Consider the following 24,297-nt stretch of genomic DNA (forward strand, 5'->3'; position numbering starts at 1 on the left):
CACGCCTTGAGTGCTGTGTCCAGTTCTGGGCCCCTCAGTTTAGGAGGGACGTTGAGATGCTTGAGCGTGTCCAGAGGAGAGCAACGAGGCTGGTGAGGGGCTTGGAACACAAGCCGTATGAAGAACGGCTGAGGGAGCTGGGGTTGTTTTGTCTGGAGAAAAGGAGACTCAGAGGTGACCTTATCACTCTTCAACTTCCTGAAGGCTGGCTGTGGTGAGCTGGGGGTCGGTCTCTTTCTCCAGGCAACAACAGAGAGAACAAGAGGACACAGTCTCAAGCTGCGCCAAGGGAGATACAGGCTGGAATTAAGGAGGAAGTTTTTCACAGAAAGAGTGGTGAAATACTGGAATCATCTGCCCAGGGAGGTGGTGGAGTCACCATCCCTGGATGTGTTTAAAAAAAGACTGGATGTGGCACTTGGTGTCATGATCTAGTTGAGGTGTTAGAACATGGGTTGGACTCGATGATCTTAAAGGTCTCTTCCAACCTAGAAATTCTGTGATTCTGTGATTTTTGCAGTAGCCAGGCGGGGACAAGGCTAAGACATGGAGGTTATTGTGTACCATCTCATGTCATTTTCCAGGAACAGGGGAAGGGGTCCCTTCCAGGTCAGAGCAGTGTGGCAGCCAACAAGTACTATCGGGCTCTGCATAGTATAGTGGTGAGCATTCAAATGCAAATTGCTCACCTCTCTTGTACATTTTTGGTATTAACATTATTGCTGTTACTATTCTAGTAAACTGCTCTAGTTCTGCTGTTTCTAGTAAATCGTTCTTACCCAGTCCATGACCTTTATCTTTTATGTCTCCAACTCTCTGCTCCAGCCTGCCACAGAGGAATGGGAGGGGGACAGAGAAGCAAGCAAGTGGCACATGGTTTGGAGTGATTTCAATGGGAACACTAAATTGGAGAATACTATTCCTAAACCATGACAAAAGTACTCAACTGCTGTGCAGTCCTGTCAACAACAAACTCTCAAGTTTCTCCAACAAAGTCTTGTTTGAACAGCTGGAGACAACAGTTCCTTACATGGATACCATGATACCATATTCAATGACACAGCAGCAAAATAACTCCCTCAGGGTACTGTGATAGGATTATTGCTTCTACAGATGACAGGGTATTCAGTGAGAGTAGTAAGCGTCTTAAATTGGCTGACAAGGTAGAAGCTCAACAGCTATTTCGGGAAATCCATCCCCTAAGAACTGTGTAGGATTTCTAGGTTTTGAAGTACCTAAGGAAATAAAATTACTTTAATACAAACAAGCACCTTTCATCCAGAAATTTGAGCTGCATTGCAAGCAAAGCCTGTCATCTATCACACAGTAAATTTCAAGTAGCAATTCAGGAGCTGAATAGCCTACTAGCACATTTCAGCAGAAAACCCTTGGAATAGCACGACGCCTGGTGTGACACAGAAGCAGAAAGCTAGCTGTTCAAGCAAGAGGTCACTGTTCTGTAGGCCAAACACAATCCAGCATCATTGTGAAGAAAATTCTTGTCCCATTTGGCAAAATAGGTTTGATTCTTTCACAGGCAATGTGACCCACAACAAAGGCAGGCATACTTTCTAATAAAAACCCAGACCTTTTAACAGCCTGCAGGACTTAAAGCTTTTTCCAGAAAAACTGTTAGTTTCAACAGTACCCTATCCTTCTTATTCTCTACTAGTGATGTAATCAAAATCATCTATTTCTACCTTCAAATCCATCTCAGAAAAAATACTTTTCTTTGTATCCACTATGCAAAGATGACACTTTTCAAAAACAGCACCTTGTTCTTAATTGCTTCCATAAGAATTCCACAAAAATTGTGAGTTTTATCTTTTTATAGGATTGCCTCATTAACCACTGTAATATAGTTTACGAGAATCTTCCTGCTTAAAGGAGACATATAAAAGTTCACCTAAGGTTTGTCTGCAGCCTCTGCTAGCATCTGGATATAAAATGGACATTGACTAACCCTCAGGATCTTAAATACTGTAATTTTAACTATTGGTAAATAGGCTTCTAGTAAAAGCTGAAAATTTGGAGAAAAAAACATGCATTATTTTGGCATATTAAGATAGACTATTTACTGAAAATAAAATTAACAGAAAATAGAGTCAAAGGAAGGAAAGTCAATAAGGAGCTATTACATAAATAAAGAAAGAGATATTTCTTTATCTTTGAAATCACAATGAATGTGTTTAAACATAGGGTTTCAAAAAAGCTAGTACATGTTTCCCAAATATTTAGGAAAAAGTCATCCCAAGAAAAACAGGCAGCAGACAAGAAGCCAACTGCTTTTATCTGTGCAGTCAAGGAGGGAAGCCCAAGAAGGCTAGGGATCAAACTTCCTCAATAGTGAAAGAGAAGTGATGAAACGTGAGAGCAACTGGAGCTTAATACCACAGAGCTTATGTTTGATTCCTCAACAAGGAGTGTTCAGGTGAGTTAGAGAAACCAAGGCTCCCTGGAGTAAAACACATCAAAGCATTTCTAGTGTGCTAGTGGGCACAGTGAGAAAACTGTGAAGATACATGCAAGGATTAGTATTTGTGAGTGGAAAATTTTCTGTGTCTGAAAGGTAAACCAAATATATTAATAAATCAGTGTAATGAAGCCGCTAGATGCCTACCGCTATAGATACAAGTCTGACAAGTTTACTGTGTTGTTATACCTTATAAGAGCCTCAATAAACCAGTATTTCGTGCTCAGTAAGTCAGTAATTTCATCTGTGATTCTAGAAATTCGCTATCCCATTTGTTGTGGAGACTTAACATTCATAGGATTTACAATGGGAAAGGTAACAGGGTTTAGCGACCTTGCTAGCCATTAGGCTTTTCAAGCGAACCTGAGAGCACTCGCTGTACACACCAGCCCTGTTCCAGGGGCGGCTGCCCTGCCAGAGTCCTGCCGGCACGCCCCACTCCCGGGCGACAGGCTGTATCACACCAGACCATGGGAGCTATCTGCGCAGGTTTTCGGCTGCTGTGACGCTTCTGATGCGAGCAAGGCGCACCCTTCTGAGAAGCGGGCCGCGTTTGGTTCGGAGCACTGGGGTAAACGCTCGGGGTGCGGGTGTCTCGCCGCACGACGGGCCCGCTGTGGCTGCTGCCGCCGCTGCTGCCGCTGCAGCCCCTGCCGAGCCTCGCGCAGTAAGCTCCCGCTTGCGCATGCCCGTGCCTCTGGCCTAGGTCATGCGTCCATAAGACCGCGGTGTGTCATCCTCGGTAGTTCTGTCCAGGCCACCGCCGAGGATTTTTCCCCCGCCCCGCCCTTGCCTCCCACGCCCCGATCACTCACCAAGGAGTCGCAGGCCACCAAGACCACGTTAGATCGGGGCTGGTCCTCGGGGGCGGCGGGCCGCGGCCTTGCTGCCGCTCCAGCGGCCATGAGGAGTAGCGCCAGACCGGCTAGCCCCAGCGGCCCGCCGTGTCGCATCGCGCCGCCACCGTGGCCCCACCTCTCTAATCGAGGAGGAGCAGCTCCGAAAGCAGATTCCGAGGCTCTGGCCGCAGATTTGACCCCACCGCACGCTACCCGCTCAGTGCGGCCTACAACTCCCGCGGTCCCCAGTGCGGCGGCCTGCAGTTCCCAGCGTGCCCCGGGAAACGGGAACTACATCTCCCGCGGTGCCCCTAGAGAAAATGGTGGATGCCCTGGCGCGTCAGTGCCCCGCGTCGCAGTGCGCATGTGGCCGGGTGGCGGCTGAGGTGGCGGACCTGGCGGTGGCTGAAGGTGCGGCAGCGGCGGGTGGCGGGTGGCGACGCGCCGTGGTGGCCTGGCTCGGTCCGCCGCGGTTTTCCCTGGAGGGGGCTGCGGGCGTGGATTGCCTCCCCAGGCGGTTCGCGGCCCCGGACCCCACCTGCAGGCCGGGCTGGGGGGCCTCGCTCTGCAGGCCGGCCGCCTCCTCGGTGTCCAGGTTTCCGCCGAAGTGGTATTTTGCCTGTAGGTGACTGTGCAGCTCATGCTGGACAGTGCCCGCGGTGGGGTGCGTTTGTGATGGCCGAAGCATCTGTTCTCTCGTAGGAAGCAAATTTATTTCCAGGAGCTGCTGAGCAATGCAAGTCCGACAGTTTTCTTTGTAGGTTCTGCGGGAATCTTTGAAATTCGATGTCATCCTGTGTCCAACCATTCCTTTTTTTTCGCTTTGCAGCTCCTAAAAAGTTTTTTTGTTCTTCAGCTGGTTGCGTTTTTCATCTTTTTGCCAGCAGTAGTGTCGTTTCTCAGTCTCATCCTATCTCGGCGACTTTGACTGTGGTGTTTCTAAAGTTCATTTTGGTGTACAACATACACCAAAACATTGTAAGATTGTGTTTAAAAGCGTGCATGCCTCTTTGCTGTGTTCTTAAATGCTTTTTCTTTTTTGATTCATGGCAGCAGTCAGAAGCAGAATCTGCTGTAAGCGTGGGTGAAGGACGAGGAGCAGGGCCGCACCGCGGAGTGACGGATAGCCATGGTGCTGCTGTAGAAAGCACACAAGAAAAGCCCTGATTCTTAGCAGCCACGGGAACACATTTCCCGGGCAGTAGGGTTCTTAAGCACAGTTCAGTGCTTAGTTTCTTTTTAAAGAGGAGCTGCTATGTGTAGGGTGTTTTCTCCTGAGCCTAACTACAGGCTCTTAAAACACCTATTCTTTAAATTTATCTTAACCTGTAAAAAAAGTTTCATTCTTGGGTAGCTATTTTGTATAATGTAACTCATTGGAATAATGACTGAATCCTGCATTGAAGCTAAATGTGAGTCGTTTCAACCATACCATCTTTTTCAACAGTTTCTGGTGCTGTATGCATTTTGGGATACTGCACTATATTTCTCTGTTTAAAATAAACTCTGTGCAGTAGAGGTATAAACATTTTGTATGTGTCAGAATATGTTTTTACAAGAACTGATGATTCGTCCTTTGTATTTAGCAGCCACGATGTCAAATAAGGAGGTGAAGGCAGCATTAAAGAGTGCTAGAGATGCAATAAGAAATAAACAGTATAAGGAGGCCTTAAAACATTGCAAGGTAATTATTTTATACTTGGAAAGTGTGTTTGGGGTTTTTTGCACATTTTGTTCTTTTCCCAATACCTCTACAGCTGTATAATTAATAGTGTGGAGGGTGGAGTATCTTATTGATGTGATAGTTGAGATGGATTTTTAGATTTAACTTAATTATTTGTGTTAGTTTCCCACATGTAAACTTTTATTTCCTTTCCTTTTGAATTTGCTTACATCTAGTGATAAGAATATTAAGTCTAGAATGATAGAGATAAAAATTCATTTCTAATCTAGACCTCCTAGGAGTGCTTTAATTGCTGAAGTGCAGATACAGGTTACTAGCTCAACACTTCAGATATGAAGCATTGTCTGGTATAAGAAAATGAGGTTCCTAATCTCAGCATCTTCCTTAAAATTACATAACTCCTAGTATTGCCATGTAAAATAATCCACCAAACTGTAGTGATAAAACTCAGTACATGGATCTGTAAGTCACATTTCTTTAATCAGTTTTACTTATAATTGTGTATTTTTAGGCAGTCTTGAAGCAAGAAAAAAATAACTACAATGCTTGGGTATTCATTGGCCTGGCAGCTGCTGAGTTAGAGCAGCCTGATCAGGCCAAAGGAGCATACAAGAAGGCTATTGAACTTGAACCAAACCAGTTACTGGCATGGCAGGTATGTGAATATCTACTTTTTGTTTCCCTCAAAAGTATCGCTATGGAGTTAAATATAGGAATAAAGCAGAGTTAAGACTTGTGTCTTGTTATCTTGAGGCCCTTAAGTTCCACAGAAACTTTGGAATATATGGCGTTACTTTTAGTTGCGTGTCCAATGTAAAATCATGGTAAACTTTATTTTCAGTATATTTGAGTTTGTATTTCTTGTGTAGACTACACAGCTGTGATACATGCAAGGGAGAACACAAATTGAAACAAATACAGTAAATTTATACACATAAAAATTTCTATGTGTGTAGTTCAAGAAGCACCTGACAGTTCTTCTCTTACGGAGAGAAAATGTTTTATCTAGTAATGTATTTTCTTAGCTTTCAGCATCAAGTGGATTGCTCATGAACGTTGTTGTTACTTGAAATCAAAAGTGTACATTTAAAATAGCTGTGTGGTGTGTGCCTTAGAGCCTATTGCAGTATAGATTTACAACCTACAATTTTGTTATGTATTGATTCATGAAACATATGGTTTCATATTAAGTCTGTTGCTGATATCAACAGTCAATGTTTTTCTAAGATAATAAGGTTCTTAGTATTTTCAGTGTAAATGCTATTTTAAAGTATAACTGTTGGGGCCTGAATTCAGAGTATGTTGAGATTTCCTCACTTTTGCAATTAGGTTCTGGCTCTCTTGATACAATACTTGGGTGTATATATATAAAATATTATATATTTTGCATATGGTCATAAGGCCTAGTGACGTTTTATATTGCCTTTTGTGCAGACCAAATCGAGCAATAGATACAAGTTTCAAAAAATTGTTGTTATTAGTTAAGAAAGTGAAGAAAGCTTTTCTCTTAATATAAGTAGATTGAATGGGCTGTGCAGAATTCTGCACAGTGATTACTGCATTAGCACTTGACCCCATTGAAGGCAATGGAATATTTTTTGTATACAGAACAGGTAGCATTCTTATAAAACAGAAGAGGTAGCATTGTCATTAAATTTTGCTTCCTTTACTTTTTTTTTTCTTTCTTAAGGGATTAGCAAATTTGTATGAGAAACCCAACCAAACAGATGTCAAAGGAGACTTAGCATATGTTTACCAAAAACTCTTGGAACTTTATGAAAGGTAAAGCATATTGAATGCCATAAATTCAGTCTTAAGATCTCTGGTTCAGTGAATGCCATTAGTGGTATACAGTATAGACTTTGGGTTTTTAAAACCTTCTCCCATCAGTAGTTCAGCCCTTTTGCTAAGGTTTTTTCTGCTTAGGTAACTTTTCTTTTTCCTGCTCCTTTTGGTAGAGCAAAAACTCTTATCAGCTTATTTGTACTTGAGGCTAGTAGTTTAGGGAATTCCATGTTATCCTATTCCTGTCTAAACTTGAAGCATTTATCTCTGATTGGTGATTGCCTGCATTAATAAGAAGGCTTATTTTTCACTGCTTTAAGATCACAGAATATGTGTCATGCAGTTTGTAGAAGCACAGTTCTAAACAAATCTAGCTCAGCTGTCACTGTAGCTGACTGGAGTATTTGTTTGTTCCCTTTGAAAACTGATCAAAAAGTATCTAAAAGTAATTTTTTTTTGTTCAGAGCAGCAATGAGTAAAACTTATAGGGCAATTTTTAGTATATATTCTAAATATTAATTTGACAGCTGAACTTACTGAAAATTATTTGTCAGAATTTGAAAAGCATTACACTGTTACATGAAAAATTTAGCTTGTTTTGGGGGGATTTTCTTCCTTTCTAGTGGTGACAAGCAGAAATGGTGCGAAGTATGCAACAAGCTTGTGGAACTATACCATCAAGAAAAGAAATATTTAGAGGTAGGTCAAGCACTTTCTTACATCTAACAATTATTTTCCATTTGATCTTACTACTTTTCATCAAGGAATCCCCATTCTTATGGGCCACAGACCACATCAGATCTCCTTGTGGACCACAACCAGGAGGAACTAATTTAAACTGTGGTTTGTCTTTTCCACTGATTGAGAATTAGATGCAATCCATTAAATTGACAGAACTGGCAAAGACTATTGAGACTGAAAGGGCAGAATATAATTCTTCCGTTGTATTTGAGAAGTCAAAAGTGGTATCAAATGCAGTATGTGTGAGTCAGGTGTCCTTTGCCTGACTGGGCCACTGCTGGGTGTCTGATGAGCCTTTCACTGGTGGGGTGATCCCTTCCTAGGCTGCTACTGAAGGCTCATTCTGGAGGGTAAGGTGGGATATGTTCACAACCTGAACTTGATTGCTTATGTCTTCTGTACTGCATTCCCAACACAATGATAAGAACATGATAAACCTCTTCAGAGCAACACAAGCTTTGCAGAAATCATTGTGGCTCTAGTCAGTAGCACGAGGTGGAGTTGTTAAATGCCTGTGTGGTTCAACAGTAATGTTTCCTGCAATGTCTATAATATTGTTATAGAATGTCTATTTTGGAGGTATGCTCTTCACTTTGCTCTTTGAAAAGGCTGCGTACATGGTCGTGCATGATTGTACTCCATGTCATCTTCCCATCTATCCTCCAGCAATGAAACATAAAATATTTTTCATAGCGCAGAGCGTGGGGCTGAAGGCTATCAGTTAGCTCCAAAGCCTCGTTGTACATACTAGCTTCTTAAACTAAATTTAATGCTGATAGTTTAGCATATGAAGGCTTGCTTACTCTGTATAGAACAAGGACCTGAAGTTAGCCTTCAGGGTCCTATTTTTTCTTTCCATTTCTGTTGACTTTTCCATACTGGAATTCCAGTGTGGACTGCTGCTTTTGTTCTCTTTCTGTTTGTAGTGCTCTAGATATGTATGTCTACTTTTACTGTTGGTTTTCTCCAGGAACCAGAGTCAGAATTCATATACTCTTGATGTTCTCTAGCTTACTTACTGTACCTCGGAAGGTAGAGAGGTTCCACACAATGCTTTGGGACTTGCTATTTTATTTAATCAGAAAGCAGGTAAATATGGGTTACTATAAATGTTACTGTGTTCTAGAGTGATAGAGTTTGATACCAAAGGGGTAACCCAAGAATGAGGAGTTCTACTGTGTCTGTGCACTTTTGGCAAAGAAACAGGGTGCGCAGGATCTGCTTTCGGAGCATGGACAAAAGGAAGATAACGGGAGATCATCTGGCTTAGGAGTGCAGCCGCTGCCTAAACAAGAGTATAAAAGACTGAGCTGGGGAGGGGTTTATGGTAGTAAACGATTGTAATATGTATGTGGTGACTGTGTATAAGCAACGCACTTGCAGAGGATCAGAATGCATGCCAGGTGGAGCAGTCCCCCGTGCATCCCTTACGCAGTAAATAATGCCGATTTCTTAAAGCTACATTGCTGTTAAGGAGTTTATTTACCCAGTTTTTAGTGAATTTTGGTGACAAGTTGACTACTTACATTGGACTTTCAGCTCTTTAAAGAGTAATCAGCATGGGTCATTTGTTCCTGTTGACAGGTGGCTGAAACTTGGCAGAAACTAATCAGGATGAAACAGGAGGAAGGTGCAGAAAAGGCAGAGCTTCATCAGCTTTGGAAGAAGATGATCCAGTTACTGAAAGACAGTACAAAGAACCAGGATAATAAGACTGGGCAGTTGGTAATGTTTCTCACTCCTTGTTCAGCTAGGTACATATATATGTCCAGTGCAACTAGTGATTGTAGCCTGTTTGTCTGAGTTGACTGTCTCAATGTTCAGAGGTGCTAAACTTCTGTGGAAAAGTTGGGCAGTATTACCTTCTGACAGAAACAGCAACTGTGCAGCAGCCTGAGATGAGCCTTAGGTGTAATGAGTCACCTAAGTTGTTCGCAAATTGTTCTAGCATGGTTTGTTCTAGAGGGTAGTCCTTCACTAGCAGACTGCTCCAGCATGGGTCCTTTTCTTATTCTCACGTATTCTCACTCCTCTCTCTGCCTGTAATTGCTGTTGCACTGGTTTCTTCCCATTCTTGAATCTGTTATCCCAGAGGCATTCCCAGCGTTGCTGATGCTCTTGACCTTGGCATGTCTGTCTTGAAGCCAGCTGCATCATCTCTGTTGGACATGGGGAAGGTTTCTAGCAGCTTCTCATAGAACCCACCCCACTTAGCCTCCCACTAGCAAAGCTTTGCCACACAAAACCAATACAGATGTTCTTCAGAACAACAAACTTCCCCCTGCTTTCATCCAAGTAGGAAGAGATGGATTTGTGAGGTTTCTCCATTTCTTCATACCTATTCTTTTTCCTACATAGAAATGTTTTGGTTCAAATTTTCTTTTCTCCTCTAGATATTAAGCTTTCACTTCTTAGGAAAGTGTCAAAGCTGATTGAAACCAAACAGAACTCATGATCATGAGTTACACTCATCCTGTGTTCTCTCTGGACAAAGTTAATTTTTTTAAAATCTGATTTATCTGTTATTGGAAGATGAACCTCCTTCTGCCTGAAAGGTGGAAATTTATCATCTCCAGTCCACTTGATAGCAGTGTTTCAGAAAGGAGAAAATACAAATTGAAGTTATTTCAGATGGCAGAAAATTGAATCTGGATCTCCACTTTTGAGAAGGCAAAGGCTTTGACTTCAAGTTAGTGTAGAAAAGAGGTGCTGCAGGCAGCACTGCTTTCTTTTTTGGAAAGAAAAAATACTTCAAAATATTTTTAAAATATCATAAACCTCAGGTATAGATTTCACATGCAAATCTGCAGCTTACTGCAGTTTTGAGTAAAGCACCTGAATCTGGAAGACTGTGGACCTGAAGGCAACACACTTCAATATTTCTCTAGTGACAAGCTGTGTACAACTTTATGTTTACCATGCTTGTTTGTAAGCCTGCACTCTGGTGCCTGTGTTAGCCAAAGAGTCAAGAAAAAACTAGACTAGACTTCTAGATTTCTAGACCAGAGTGGAGAGAGAGGCTGACAGCTAACCTTACAGGATAGTAACCTAATTTCCTTCTTTAAATTGGGATTAGGTTTGAAGAACAATCTATGTTCTTAAAAATTTTACCTTCCATGTACCATCTTATGTTTTGTGGCACCATATTATTGCTTCATCTTGCAGTAGAAAATTTAGGTGCTTTAGATGCTGAGTGCTGCTTCATGATAAGAAACTTGCTTCATGTCTTTCTCTGTTCATAGCATTAGTGTAAACTTTATAAGTAGGATCTAGGTAATAACATGTAACTATCCACTTTAATATGGAAAGGCTGGAAAGCATGTCCTCTAAGGAGCAGATAACTTTGGGTTTTCCTAGTTTGGAGGAGACTGAGGGATGCCCTCTACTGTCTGCATCTTCCTGAGCAGAGGAAGTGGAGAAGGAGGTGCTGAGTTATTCTTTCTGGCATCTAGTGATGGAATGTGTGGGACGAGTTCGCAGGACTTGACACGTGGCATCATTTCTTTACCAAGAGGATGGTCAAACATTGAAGCAGCCTTCCTAGAAAGTCAGTTGATGTTCCAAATCTATCAGCATTCAAGAAGAATTTGGTCAATGCCCTTAATAACATGTTTTAGCTCTTGGTCAGATCTGAAGTGCTGAGGCATGTGGACTACATGATTGTTGTATGTTCCTTCCAACTGAAATAGTCTATTCTATGAAGATAACATTTTCCTAGAATAATTTTTTTTGCACTCCTGATTTTTTGTTATTTCAGCTTTTGACTGCATTTGAACATGCACTGCACTCTGCTGACGCTATTCCTGGTGAAGACCACCAGAATCTTTACAAAGACTTCATACAGTGCTTGTCAAAAGTAAGGTTATGTTAAAGCATCTTTCTAGTAAGAAAATAGATCTGTTATTTCACATCTGAAAACTCACATAAATAACTGTTTACTCTTTTTCCTTTCAAGTTTCCTCATGAAATCGCTAGGTTGGAAAAGGCCTGTGATGATATGATGGCTTTGTACCCTACTATGACTTACCCTTTGGAAGTACTTTGCTTGCACTTTGTTCAGTCAGGTGAGTAGGATGGATTTCAGCATTTCTGGGGCTTAAATTTTTTTAATAGTTGATTTTTTTAATAATTGTGACAATCTGTTTACAAGTTTTACCTTTCACAAAGAGTGTACAAATACTTTCTTTACTTCTGTGTTATGTTTCTGGAAATAAAGTGTTTGGTCCTATGACTTGTCATTTCCTTGCCCTGTAACTGAGTAGTGACAGTAAGTGACAAAAACCTGCTGTAAGTGAAGTCCAACTCTTTGAAGTCTGAAATAAAAATGCCTCACTTGAAAGCCGCCTCTCTGGATAAATGAAGATTAGCTTCTTGACCTGAAAGGGTGTTAGCCAGTGCTCTGAGTTCACAATGAACTACCCTGAGGTTGTTCTTGACACAGATTCTCTTCCATCAAAAAAAAAACCAAACAAAAACAAACAACCAAAAAAAGAGGTAAACATTTGTGAAACTCTTTTAGGAAGTGTGCCCTGTAAAGAGGGAATAACAGATCTGTCTAGATATGTATTCTGAGTAGAGAGGGAGACTCTTTGAGGGGAAAAGACAAAACCTGGTGTATTCAGAAGTGCAGGGATTTGAAACTATGCATTACTATTTTGAGTCATTTACTGAGCAATATTGCAATAGTGTTGGACAATTTCTCATCATTTTCAAAGGTAATTATTATATTTTAGCTTTCCATTTTGTTGTTTAAGGCATCAGAAGTTGATTTTGTTTCTTTTTAAAGCAAGAAGACCAAGTCAGAAAAAAAAAAACCTCTAGAAATAACTTTCAGCTTAGGTAGAAAAAGGGCTTTTCCTATTTTGAAGAAATGGAGTATGATAGCAAAATACAGCAAGTAAGAATTCTGCACTTTGTTTTGAAAGTATGAAGACAAACGGGGCCCAGACTCTCAGTTTGTAGAGTGTTTGAAAATGCTTTACATTTTGGAGAAATGGGCAGAAAGTAATTTTCAAAGGAAAAGGTTAGCGCAGTTCTTGTATACTAACACTCTGGCAATATCTCACTGTCCTATAAGCTTCTTGGAGGGAGAAGGATGCTGTTTATGTTTTAGAAAGGCTGTTTATTTAGGTCTGAGTCATGTGGTTTAATCCTTCACGTCCTGCACTTCTCATAGGCTTGTTAATTTAGATGCATTGTAAAGTGACCTTTAGCAAGTGCAGATGAAAGCAACTGTTATGCCACATGAATCAGTAATTTCTTAAGGAAAATAATAGTTTGAAGTTTGTTGCAACAAGTCACAAAGTTCCTGTACATATTGCCAAGTCTACAGTCACAGCTAAACACAAGCATCAAAAGTTAGTGGCATCAGTTAAAATTAAGATAAAACATGAAGTTATATGGTTTCACAGCAAGGTAGTTTCAACAAGCTTATCACAGCAAATTGGTAGGTACACAATGTCTCTTCTGGAAGAAAACTATTTTGATTTATTTGTGACAGATTTTGGCATGTGAGCTTTCAGATGAACTTATGTGAAAAGCATATTATTATTTAGCAATATTTAATGTTGTTATATTCATTAATATTTATTAATAAAGGAATTATACCTGGAGCAATTTAGCAAAAGTGGTTATTCAGCTTTCAGACTGTCAATTTATTTTGTGGTCACAGTACCGAGCATTTAGATTACTTCTTGGGTTTTGGTTTTTTTTATGGGATAGAGGATGATAAGTGTGTAGAGCCTTTGGAAAATCACTTTGAACTCATAAGGATAATGATCATTTACATAGATAAGGTAAGCTGTTGCAATTATTTTTTTAATCTAAAACCCTACAAAATGTGTCTTTTTCTGAAACCAGGTACTGTGTCGGAAAAGGCCCTGCACTGTTTCTCTAGACTTTTGGAGATGGATGCAAGCAGTGGTCCGGGCATCATTGGTTTTGGTATAAAATGCCTCAAAGAAAATAAATACAAGGAGGCTGTTAAGAGTCTTGCTGAAGGTAAATGTGTAATATGAGATGTGAGTAGTCTGTGACTTGAACACCAACTTATGTTGAAAATTTAGGAAATCTTATACTTGTGTAGTAGTTTGCAAATTCTAAAACCAGCTAGATTTTAAAAGAATGCTGAATGCTTTGTCTGATTTTGTTGAAATGTTTTAAAGACAGCTTTAAGTATAACATCTCTGAAGCCTTTCATTTGTGTTATAGTAAGCTCTGTAGTGTTTTAAGGTAAACTATTTTTAATCCTACTGTTTTTGGGGAAATAACTGTATGAAAGACTAACTGGAACAACAGCAGTAAATGAAGGAATGTGAAATTTATGGAGTAAAATGTAATGCAACCTCTCTAGTAGAGTCCCTGCATTTCTCTGCCTGAACAAAGATGAAGTTACTTCATTTTAAGTTGGGTAAAAACTCACACTGAGTATTTAGAGAGAAATATTGTAAGAGTTTTTTTCTTTTTTGTTGTTTTTCTACAGTAACCATATTTGCTGAAGACTTGGCTTACTCATCTGTAAATTAACTTGCTTGTATTGAAATGGCAAAGCTCTTTCTAAAATACTCATAAGTATACTAGTGGGACAATGAGACTGCCCACCCTCACTTTGCTGCTGTGGCAGCTAGCAGTGGAAATTGGGTAAATAATTGGGATGTAAGCATTAATGAGTCAGTTAGACTATGCTGTGATGTCCTTTATCCAATCTTCTAGGTTTAGAATAAGATTGTTTCTGAAATAGAATTTTGGAATATTCTACAGTGAAACAACATCTTGCCTAAGATATGAAATAAAAGTTTCATGTGCCTAAGAGCACATGAAGAGGAAAAGGTATTCCTTGGAAAACAAATTCTTCTGGCTTAAATGGCCATTGTATGTTCTGACAAAAGATAGTATTTTATTTTAATTAATATTAAGTTGTTTTTCTGGTTTTACTTTTACACATAGACTTTGCTTACAGCAGAGAGAATGCAAAGAGAAGGCTCTTGGTATAATGTGAAAATGTAGAGAGTTTGAAAATCATGTCTCCCAACTAGCCATGTGTTTGCATCTTAGGTGTTGAAGCTTCCAGGCATTACTTAGTAGTTATACATCAGAAGACAGAAATTCCGTTTCAATAATGAGTCTTAATTAAGGCAGATTCATCAGAAAATTTCAGTTACATGCAAAACTAAGCCTAACTCAGTAATGTTATATGCAAAATTAAGCCTAACTTACATGCTTTCTGGTTTTTGCCTTTTGCATGGAGGCTTCTGTGTCCGAAACAGTCTAAAATAAGACTCAGAAAAAGTTACGGCAAGTCTAACTATCTCATTGATAATATGTTTTTGATGGCATTATATGGAAATAATGTATCTACTAGCTGCAGTGTATTTGCAACTCTAAGCAATTTTTTAAAGTGTCTTTTCTAAACTCTTACTAGGTTTGCAGAAGACTAACCAGTGTCCAGCAGCATGGTATTATCTAGCAGAGGCACAGATGAAAATCCATGAACACAGGAAAGCTGTCCTGTCCTGCAATCAAGGTAACTGCCTGCTAGTTTAAAGAGCAGTTGCAGTGCTGTACTGCTTTATGTAGTCCAGCCAATGTGGCCTTTGTATGGTAGGTCTGAGTTAGCAGTAGTCACAGTCCCTTGCTTTTTGCAGTCTCAAGCTTGTGCTACTTCACTTTGTTTACAAGAGCTGAAATGCACCTTATGGTGCTTAGTCTCAGGAACAGAGTGAATACTTGGCTAAGTGGATCCAGAAAGCTGTCTGATGGTAAATATTTAGAAGGTTTACGTGTTCTGCTGTGCTGCTTCTGCTGGTGGTTGACCAATGTTGGCAGGCGACAGATTGCCTGAAACCACAAGGTAGGTGTCACAAATATTTAGCCTGGTAGATAACCATGTTTCAACGTGAAAAACAAACTTTTAATCAAGTTAAGGTAAAACGCAGAAAGGATGCAGAGTACGGCTACATCTGAAGAAACTCACGGAGTGTCTGTGCTAGCTGGCAGTGAGGGCAGTTATTGCTATCTAGTGATGCATTTCTCAGCTGAACAGGGCCACTCTCTGGTGGTTATAAATGAAGGGGCAGCTGAAGTGGACTTCTTTTGTGGCAGGGAGAGATGCAGTGAAAAGTTTTTAAGAAAGATTGGAAGAAGTGAAAGTGGTCAAACAGACCTGACCAAACAATCATGGGAAATCAAGCAAAAGTACTTGCTGGTGAGGGGAATTCAAAAGACCTATAAACTTGGGTGGAGGAAAAATGAAAACTGAACAAAACATGTAAAAAAGAAATTTCTTGGAGAAAGAATGAAAATGAGGAAATTCTTTTCCCGTCTGTGTTCAGCATGCTAGATCTCAGGGTAACTTTGTACCATGACCCTTCTTTTCAGCAGATTGATCCAACAACTTGTCTATGATTAGTGTTAATAGCAGTGTATGTAAAACAAGACAAGGAAACATAGCACTAAGGAACTATGAGATACCAACTTAGGAATTCACTGAGATAGAAATGCTGAAGTTTTAAGGGGTTTCCATGATTGCTTGCTGAAACTGTCTTGGCAGCCAGATACTTGGAAGTAGGTGGCATGGCTCTGAATTTTAAAAAGGAAATTTCAGGGAAAACACTGACAGGTCTGGTATATTTAGTGGTTGAAATAGTGTAAACTGAAACAACAGACTTAAAGAATTTATGTAGAAAAACGTTTTGCGGTAGACAGCATGGACTTTTTAAAGTTGCTAATTTAGAACTCCTTCAAGGAGCTTATGAACTCATAAATAAAGGAGGTTTCTAGGTGGTAATTCGTAAAATCCCTTACATGACTGTTAAGGAGATTGAGTAGCCTTGGTTTAAGAGGCAAAGTTGTAACATTGAGTGTTGGATTTTTTTCTTTTAAGTTAAAAGGTAGAGCACAGTATAGTAATTCTGTCTGTTTTCAGGCTGGAAGGAAGTGTCCCTGACATTTTCCCTGATACCTGTGCTGTTTATGAATGCTGAGTAATAGGGTTATAGTTTGCTGTTATGCCAAGTAGACTGCAAAACTTTGAGGTGATTACTAGAGTGCATAACTGAGTGTTAAGACTATAGCATTTTATTCATTATTTTAAATTCACAATGGTAGAGTTGTGGGGAGAGGTATTCTCACAAAGCTACCCTACACTCTCATTGAAGAAAAGTGCAGAAGGTCCTCATTCAGTATGAAAAAATAGGACTGTTTCTTTCTCCTGCTATGCTTTACAGGCAAGTCAAATATTAGCAATTTTAGAGAAGGGAATGGTTAGTGAAATATACCATCACCACACAGTGGCTTTAGGAACTTCAGCACCATAATAAAATCTGTGTGTTGTTTTGTAACTATCTACCCCATCTCAGAAAGAAGATAAGAGTAGAAGTTAATAGACTAGAAGTGAGGTTGATCACATGGATTAAAAAATGCAGCAGATGAGAACAAGTAAATAACCTGTCAAGTCCTTTTCCAGCCTGGAGAAGAGATGCTTTTGAACTCTGTGAAAATGCAAGTGATGTGGAATATAAAAAAAGATCGAGTGTTTTGTTTTCATATGTGAGGTCTGGCTAGTGCCAAATGCAACTAAAATGTCAAGCTCAGAGCAAACAAAACAAGTTTTGTTTTTCAATGCAAGAAATTAGGTTCCTTGCTAAAAGATGCTGTTGATGCAGAAATTTTTCTTGAGTCCAAAACATGTGTAGGAAGTTGGAGACAGTTTTGGGGAATTGCTTTTTACTTGTCCTGTCTTAGTGACTGTATCAAATGAGACAACAGCTCTTTGTACATGAAAATAAATAAATACAATTAATTAAGTTACTCAGGAAGTTTTTGCCTTTGGAGAATGGCTATATTCAACAGAGACGCCTTCCATCTCGGAGGTGAGATGATACTGTGTATTCAAAAGTAATCAGAACTGTATCAAGGGGTACAAAGTAACTTTTTTCGGGCATTAAGGTAAATCCCTGTTTTCAGTAGTGTTCTTTCATTTGAACACTTTAATTTCATTTCATTTGAACATTTCGTTTGAAATGCGGAACAACTTGTCTGCTGAAAGGTCATTTTTTCTTTAGAACTCTAATGAGAAAAACGATAGCATTTAATTTTTAAGGCCAGCAGCTAGAAAGCAATTGGTATCCATGCATCTGAGATGACCTCCTAGAATTGACTTAATTGTTAAACTTGAATGAATAGGAATTTTATGGGACAATTTCTTATTTATGGGGGAGAGCGGTCTGAATGGTTCTCTGTTAGAGAGAAAAAATGTAATTAACAAGGTTTTAAAAATATTTGGAAGAATGCTGCTCTGTGTACTTTTTCTTTTCTGATTTAACTTGATGAAAGGTTTTCCTTGTCAACAGCTCTTGAGGCTCTTGGAACTCCTGAGGATCCTAATCTTGAGTGGAAGAAGCTTGCCTTTCAGTTGAAAGCAGAGACTTTGATTAAAATAGCTGATGCTGATGCTGCAGAAGAAGCCATTAAAACACTTGAGCAGGTATTTTTATTGACTAAAATGTTTTGGGTTTTTTTTTATATAATAAAAAGTGCTCTTATCTTTCTGTGCTTAAGCTAACTATTTCTACCCTGGCCTCCTTTCAACTTTGTGGTTTAGGCCACTCCTACCAGCTGTCATGTAATTCAAACACCTCTTCCGTCCCTGCTTTTTCAGGCTTTGCTGCAGCTCTTTTTCATTTGCAAGTCTAATTTTGGAAGCTGTCACTTTTGACTTTGTCTGGTCTTGCTCGCTGTTGCTGGTTTCTTGCTAGTTCTGTGCTATTATCCATCTTAATTTGACTTCATGTTACGATCTCCCATATTCCTCACTCACTTGTCATTAGTCATGAAGAAGAACACATTACTTTAGAATGAACAGTTAAGCTTTGGCAGAAGTTACTTCCCCTTGTTTTTGTCACACAGTTTCATTCTTTGTTGTTCTTCATAATTCTGCACCTTTGTCCTTACAATCTTCTACTTGCTCTTCATCAGAATTATTCTAAATCTTCTCATGGGTGATAAGAGAACCTCTAGATGCTTTCTTGTCTTTATCTTCATGCAGTCTGTCTGCTTTTGACAACTCTGACTTCTTAATGTGGGGAGATAATAAATTAATTGTGTTTATTACTTGGAGTTCTAGATTGTAGGTGGAAGCAGTGATCCAGTGATTTCAGCTCTCAGGGGTCAGGCTTATCTAAACAAAGGTTTAATGGATCAGGCTTCAAAGGTTAGTGCTTTTTGTCATTCCTGTGAGCTAAGTACAATTCCTAGTTTCATAGAGGAAGTAACTAGGGAAAAATGGCATCCTTTTTGCAGGTTTCACAAGAGCTTCTCTTGTCCCACCCTGATCTGGCTGAGGCCCATGCTCTAGAGGGTTTCATCCATTATTCCCAAAAGAACTATGAGCAGGCAGAAAAAAGGTAGACTTTTTGTTTTCTTTCCTCTAACAGGGAAGTGTTATGGGATAGTACAATATAGTGTTTTGCAGCTTTTGGGAATTTGTCTGACCTGACCTGTGTTCATTTTGTTTAGTTTTCTAAATGCTATTGAAAGAAAGGCTGGAATTGCAGAATATCATCAGTACCTGGGGCTCACATACTGGTTCATGGGCGGTGAGACAAAAAAAGACAAAGGAAAAGCACTCACTCAGTTCTTGAAGGTAAAGACTGCTTTAACTGTTGATGTAGAATTAGTGTCTTCCTACATCAGAAGCCAAATATGGAAAATATACTAACTGGAATGAGAGACTTGAATATTCTCCTTTGTACAATATATGAAGCTCCAGAGTCTGCAAACTAGGTTCTGCTGTGCAAAAAGGCATTGCAGGGAGCTGTGCAGTTACCTTGAACCTCCCTGCATTTGTTTTCCTGTTTTCAACTAATTCTTTAGGCCTTTGAATTGGCAAAACTTAGAGGTGATTCTCTCAACCTTCTCTCCTTGGGGGTTGAAAAGTAGAGGCCTCTAGATAGGCAGCATATATCTTTGAAGACCTTTTGAAAGGGGGAGGGCAGAATTCAAATTGAAAAAACGTGAAGGAAAAATGTTGAGAATGGTGTTAGGGTTTCATTGTCTGTTCAAGGATGTAAGTTGATAAAGCCCCATAATTTATATGCTTTTCCTGATCTGTGGGGTTTTAGCAATTGTGGCTTTTTCTCTGAACATAGATCATAACATGAATCTAAAAGCTTTAGTTTGACATCTGTAATAGTAACTTGAAAGTACACAAAATAAAACTCTAGGCACTGTAAACTCACCATGTAACTTCATGATAGGTATCGAGAACTCAAATCATTGCCTGCTGTTTGCACTTTAGTAACAGCTGAGTATAATGGCAAATGTACTTGAACAGTTCTAAAACATTTTATGCTATCTTCATTATTATTGACAAAGCTGTTTCCTGCTGCTTCAGGCTGCGGGTTTCTTAACTATAAGCAAATCTGCCAAATGCATCTAAGAAGGAACTGAAACTTTAGACATGGCTGGAGTTAATTCTGGTGTTATATGGTAAGAGTATGAACATAATGATTGAAACAGAGTAGAATATGAAAAATTTAAAATGTCATAAAGATTTACTTTCTCCTTACAAAGCTATGTTAGTACTTTGAGTACAAAATGTTTTGTGTCATGAGATTTGTAGCAGATTTGCCAGGTATTTAAAGCTCAGGTAATCTGTGCAATTTTAAAATAAAGTTTGACAGGTCAAATATATCACAGAAGGGGCTTAAAAATATGATAAACAGAGTCTGAACAAGTAGTTATCACTGAACCTGTCTATGAGTATAATCCTTTAGAATGCTGTCTGATAGTGTGTTGGTATTTCCTTGCAGGCTGCAAAATTGGACAGCTACTTGGGAAGTGCCTTTTGTTATCTAGGTAACTACTACCGAGACATTGCTGGAGACAAAAGTAGAGCTCGTGGTTGCTATAAAAAGGCTTTTGAACTGGATGAGACGGATGAAGAATCAGGAACAGCAGCTGTCAACTTAAGTGTGGAACTTGGAGACATGGTATTGTACATTCAGAATGTCAGATTACTGCTGATTTGTTGTTCTTCCTGTTTGAGGAATCACTTCAGGTTTCCTCTGTATTTAAGATCAGAAAACAAATGTTCTGTCATTGCTTAGCAGCTTTTATAGTTAGGCTTGCTTTAATTTTATGTTCCAATTCCAAATTAAATTTAACTTGGGAGAAGGGTGGGAGAACCAAGCATTACATTAGAGTCATAACGTGTCATATAGCTGAAGGATTTTTTTCAGTAGGGGACATAAAGAGAAAGTTGGAAAAAATTTCTTTATTTAGCTAGTGTAACTTCTTTTTTCCATCCTTCACCTTGCTGCTTTGAGGAAAGCATAGAAAGTTATAAGAATATTTTTAAATGTTTTTTGTTTACTAACTTGGCACTTATTACTTTGTTAGGACACTGCTCTGTCAATTCTGAATGAGGTAACTGAAAAATCAAGACCTGGTACAGCAAAATGGGCCTGGCTTCATCGTGGACTTTACTATTTGAGAACTGGTCAGCCATCACAAGCAGTGACTGAGTAAGACAACTGGTGACTGGTCTAAGTCCTTTTCTACAAATCCCAATGAAATAGTCTTTGCTCATAGAAAGTTTTCAAAATGAGTTAGGTGATTATAACTTGTACTTAACAAAGGGAAATGGGTCTGAGTGAGTCTTCAATTCTCTTCAGTTCTAGAATTCACAGAATGTAGTCATGTTAACATAGCAGTGTTTTGTACTAGCAGGCCTGGTGACAGGCCCAGATAAGCTGCTATAGCACTGAATAGCCAGGTTGAGCTACAGTTCTTGAAATTGTGTAATGCCCTCTGAAGATGAAAAACCTACTATGCTTTAATTAAAAGTTCTGTGTAATCGTGAATTTGTGTCCTGAAGAGTATATGATGCAAAATTAGTGTCCTGAGCATATACAATGAAAGGAAATTATTTATGCTAAATTGTATAATATTTCATTTAAATAAGTGTATGTCTTGATATCTTCAGTTTGCAGGCAGCTCTCAGGGCTGATCCAAAGGATTCCAACTGCTGGGAGTCTCTAGGGGAAGCTTACTTCAACAGAGGTAGCTACTCAACAGCACTGAAATCCTTCAGGAAAGCAAGTGAGCTGAACCCAGGGCTCGTGTACAGCATTTACAGAGCTGCAGCACTTGAGCAGATTCTAGGCAAATATGAAAATGCTATAGCTACCTATCAACAAATATTAAAGAAGACAGAAAACTATGTGCCTGCACTAAAAGGTAGTATGTCTGAATTTGAAAGTGTTCACTTTTCTTCCCTTTACATACTGTAGTGTTTCAGTCTTTTGGAGGAATTTTTGGTATATTAAGGTTTTCTTGTATGGCAAGATAGAGTTGTATTTTGGGTATGTAGGGCCATGAGGTGTCTCACATGAAAGTTAGTTTGTAGTATTACAAATATCTGAAAAACTCTTAAATCATGATGAATGTGCTGATTATTTCTCTTTCAAGTAAGTACGAAAGGTAGTTAATCCTATGTGGCTACCAGGCCAAATGCGTAGGAGAATTAGAGATACATAGAGGAAGCCAGCTAACAGTGCTGCAGTTTTACCTAAGCAGTAAAAGACTGGCTCAACAAGCAATGAAATCAGACTGCCATTTCAAAGAGGTGGGCTTAGGCTGATTTTCTTCTGCTCCTGACTGTGTATTCCTCACTTCTTGTGGTAGTCTAGTGATTCAGACCCCTCTGAGCTTTTTCAAGTAGTGAAAAATAGTAGTGAATCCCAAGAGAGCTCACAAGCATTATGTGGTGGCAGGGGTAGAGACCTTTAGGATATAGGTAGGAGTAGAGAGAAGTGGGGCAATTGGAACTTCTTCATTATGGAACTGTGATTATGAGGTTATATAATGCAGGGAGTGTATAAAATTTTAATGATAAAAAATTAATAAATAATTATAAATTAATTTTTAATTACAAAAAATTAATAATTGCTCTGTCTTCAATCATTCTCACCCCGTATACCGACCTGAAGCAGGTGCTGTTTGCTGCTTGATGCTAGTTTGAATTTGTAATTATTTTTTCATTGTATGTAAGGCCTTCTGGTTTCTGGATGAATCTAAACTGATTCTGGGACAAGTTAATTCAGAAATGTTGGGTTATTATTGCAACAGTGGGTTTTTGATCTGAAAAAGTTACAGTGTGGTTGACTTATCTACCTCCTCCTGTATAACTCCACTAATTTTTTTCAAGACCAAAGTGACGTGGCAAAAGCTCCATAATGGAGTTGAAGTGTATTGTATTTGGGCAGTTTTACTAGTTGTTGGGCAAGAAGGGAAGAGCTGACTGCAGCAGCAGTTTGCAAAGGTGCCGTATAGACTGTGCACATGCATATGGTTTTTTCAGTGTCTGTAGGTAACAGTTGACAATGTTACTATGTATTAAATGTATTAATGTATTAAAATGCTTTGAGTACTTAAGTACACAGTATCAAGATTCCTCCCCATAGTTGCCTTTATACTTTGGTTTGTTAGCTCTAAATCCTTTTGAGTCTCCAAACAGCCTTCACTTTCTTAGAGACTTATGATGTTTGGTCCAATATTGTAAATTTTGTGGACCTTTTTAAAACCCTCTGAAGTTCTTTGACTGTCCCATCAGTGCTCATTTTCAACTGTTCTGATCAATTTGAACAGTTGCTAAGTTGAGCTGTTGGAAGCATAGTCTCTGGTAGTTGAGTGAGTAACTGTACTGGTGTTACTTCACTACATCTTTTCAATGTGTTTTGAGTTTGTGCTACTAAATACTTATTCTACCTCTGTTCTAGCATATCTTTCATGTAATTGTGGGGAACAAAATAAATTTTGTTTTTTGATTGCAGAGCATCTTGACATCTGATAAGCTCATGATCTTGGGACTTCTGTGTGAGCCAAGATAAAGACTCTTGCAAAACTCTATTTTGGTATAGGTGCAGGATTACAAGAGCATGAGGAGAGTAGCTTCAGAACTGTCAAAATAATCTGAGAATGAATGGTACTCATATTCAGTGACTTACTGCCAGACTGAATCACTGCTGGTGCTGGCAAATGTATAAACCAAGCAGTTACTATTTCCAAAATGTTAGAAATTTTTACCTCTGATGCAGTTCCTTTTTCATAGTGGGAATTATTTCCAGTTGTGGGGGGTTGACCTTGTCTGGGCATCAGCTGCTCACCAAGCTGCTCTGTCACTCCCCTTCTCAGCAGGATGTGAACAGAAGACAAAATAAGATTGAAGAAACTCATGGGTCAAGATAAATGCGGTTTAATAAAGCACGTGCAAAAGCCACATGAGGAAGCAAATGAAAACAAAATTTATTCTCTACTTCCTATGAGAAGGCGATGTCCAGCTACTTCTCATGAAGTAGGACTTCAGTCTGCCTAGTCATTGCCTCAGAAAACAAATGTAATAACAAGTGCCCCCCCCCCACCCTGCAATCACTTCCATGTTTATCTCAGCTTTTATGGCTGAACAGATGTGATGTGGTATGGAATATCCCTCTGGTCAGTTTAGGTCAGCTGTCCTGGCTGTGTGTCCTCCCAGGATTTTGACTACCCCCAGCCTAATGCTAATGGAGGGAATTTTGTAAAGACTGCTTTGATGCTGTTCCAAACACTGTTCATCAGCAGCCAAAACACTGGTGTCTTATCAGCACCTTTCCAATACATAGCTCAGCACTATGAGGGTTGCTACGGGGCAAGTTAACTCCATCTCAGCCAGACTCAATACACCATATGAAGTAAATTCTTATATAAAATAGGATTAAGTAATGCTGGCTTCAGGT

The 24,297-nt window shown here is 39.4% G+C and overlaps 2 protein-coding genes across 13 annotated transcripts in view; one reads left to right on the top strand and one right to left on the bottom strand.

Annotated features, from left to right (window-relative positions):
- Positions 1-3,453, bottom strand: part of ARSK (arylsulfatase family member K) — a 29,896-nt gene extending 26,443 nt beyond the window's left edge. For 3 of the 5 annotated variants that reach the window (XM_038125814.1, XM_038125812.1, XM_038125809.1), the window contains exon 1: positions 3,289-3,453. In XM_038125814.1, coding sequence (XP_037981742.1) covers positions 3,289-3,426 — 138 coding nt within the window. In that variant the 5' untranslated portion in view covers positions 3,427-3,453. Of the gene's footprint in view, positions 1-2,836; positions 2,971-3,288 lie in introns of those variants that run through there. The other 2 variants (XM_038125813.1, XM_038125811.1) reach the window with 2 other exon arrangements.
- Positions 2,914-24,297, top strand: part of TTC37 (tetratricopeptide repeat domain 37) — a 48,994-nt gene continuing 27,610 nt past the window's right edge. For 2 of the 8 annotated variants that reach the window (XM_038125794.1, XM_038125795.1), the window contains exons 1-17: positions 3,594-3,933; positions 4,899-4,996; positions 5,508-5,651; positions 6,687-6,778; positions 7,405-7,480; positions 9,107-9,247; positions 11,280-11,378; positions 11,478-11,586; positions 13,382-13,522; positions 14,943-15,044; positions 17,872-18,005; positions 18,645-18,731; positions 18,821-18,924; positions 19,037-19,163; positions 20,332-20,511; positions 20,921-21,045; positions 21,507-21,760. In XM_038125794.1, coding sequence (XP_037981722.1) covers positions 3,633-3,933; positions 4,899-4,996; positions 5,508-5,651; positions 6,687-6,778; positions 7,405-7,480; positions 9,107-9,247; positions 11,280-11,378; positions 11,478-11,586; positions 13,382-13,522; positions 14,943-15,044; positions 17,872-18,005; positions 18,645-18,731; positions 18,821-18,924; positions 19,037-19,163; positions 20,332-20,511; positions 20,921-21,045; positions 21,507-21,760 — 2,314 coding nt within the window. In that variant the 5' untranslated portion in view covers positions 3,594-3,632. Of the gene's footprint in view, positions 3,141-3,592; positions 4,070-4,898; positions 4,997-5,507; positions 5,652-6,686; positions 6,779-7,404; positions 7,481-9,106; positions 9,248-11,279; positions 11,379-11,477; positions 11,587-13,381; positions 13,523-14,942; positions 15,045-17,871; positions 18,006-18,644; positions 18,732-18,820; positions 18,925-19,036; positions 19,164-20,331; positions 20,512-20,920; positions 21,046-21,506; positions 21,761-24,297 lie in introns of those variants that run through there. The other 6 variants (XM_038125799.1, XM_038125801.1, XM_038125800.1 and 3 more) reach the window with 6 other exon arrangements.

The sequence above is a fragment of the Motacilla alba genome, chromosome Z, assembly GCF_015832195.1.
Source record: "Motacilla alba alba isolate MOTALB_02 chromosome Z, Motacilla_alba_V1.0_pri, whole genome shotgun sequence".
Classification (NCBI taxonomy): Eukaryota; Metazoa; Chordata; class Aves; order Passeriformes; family Motacillidae; genus Motacilla; species Motacilla alba.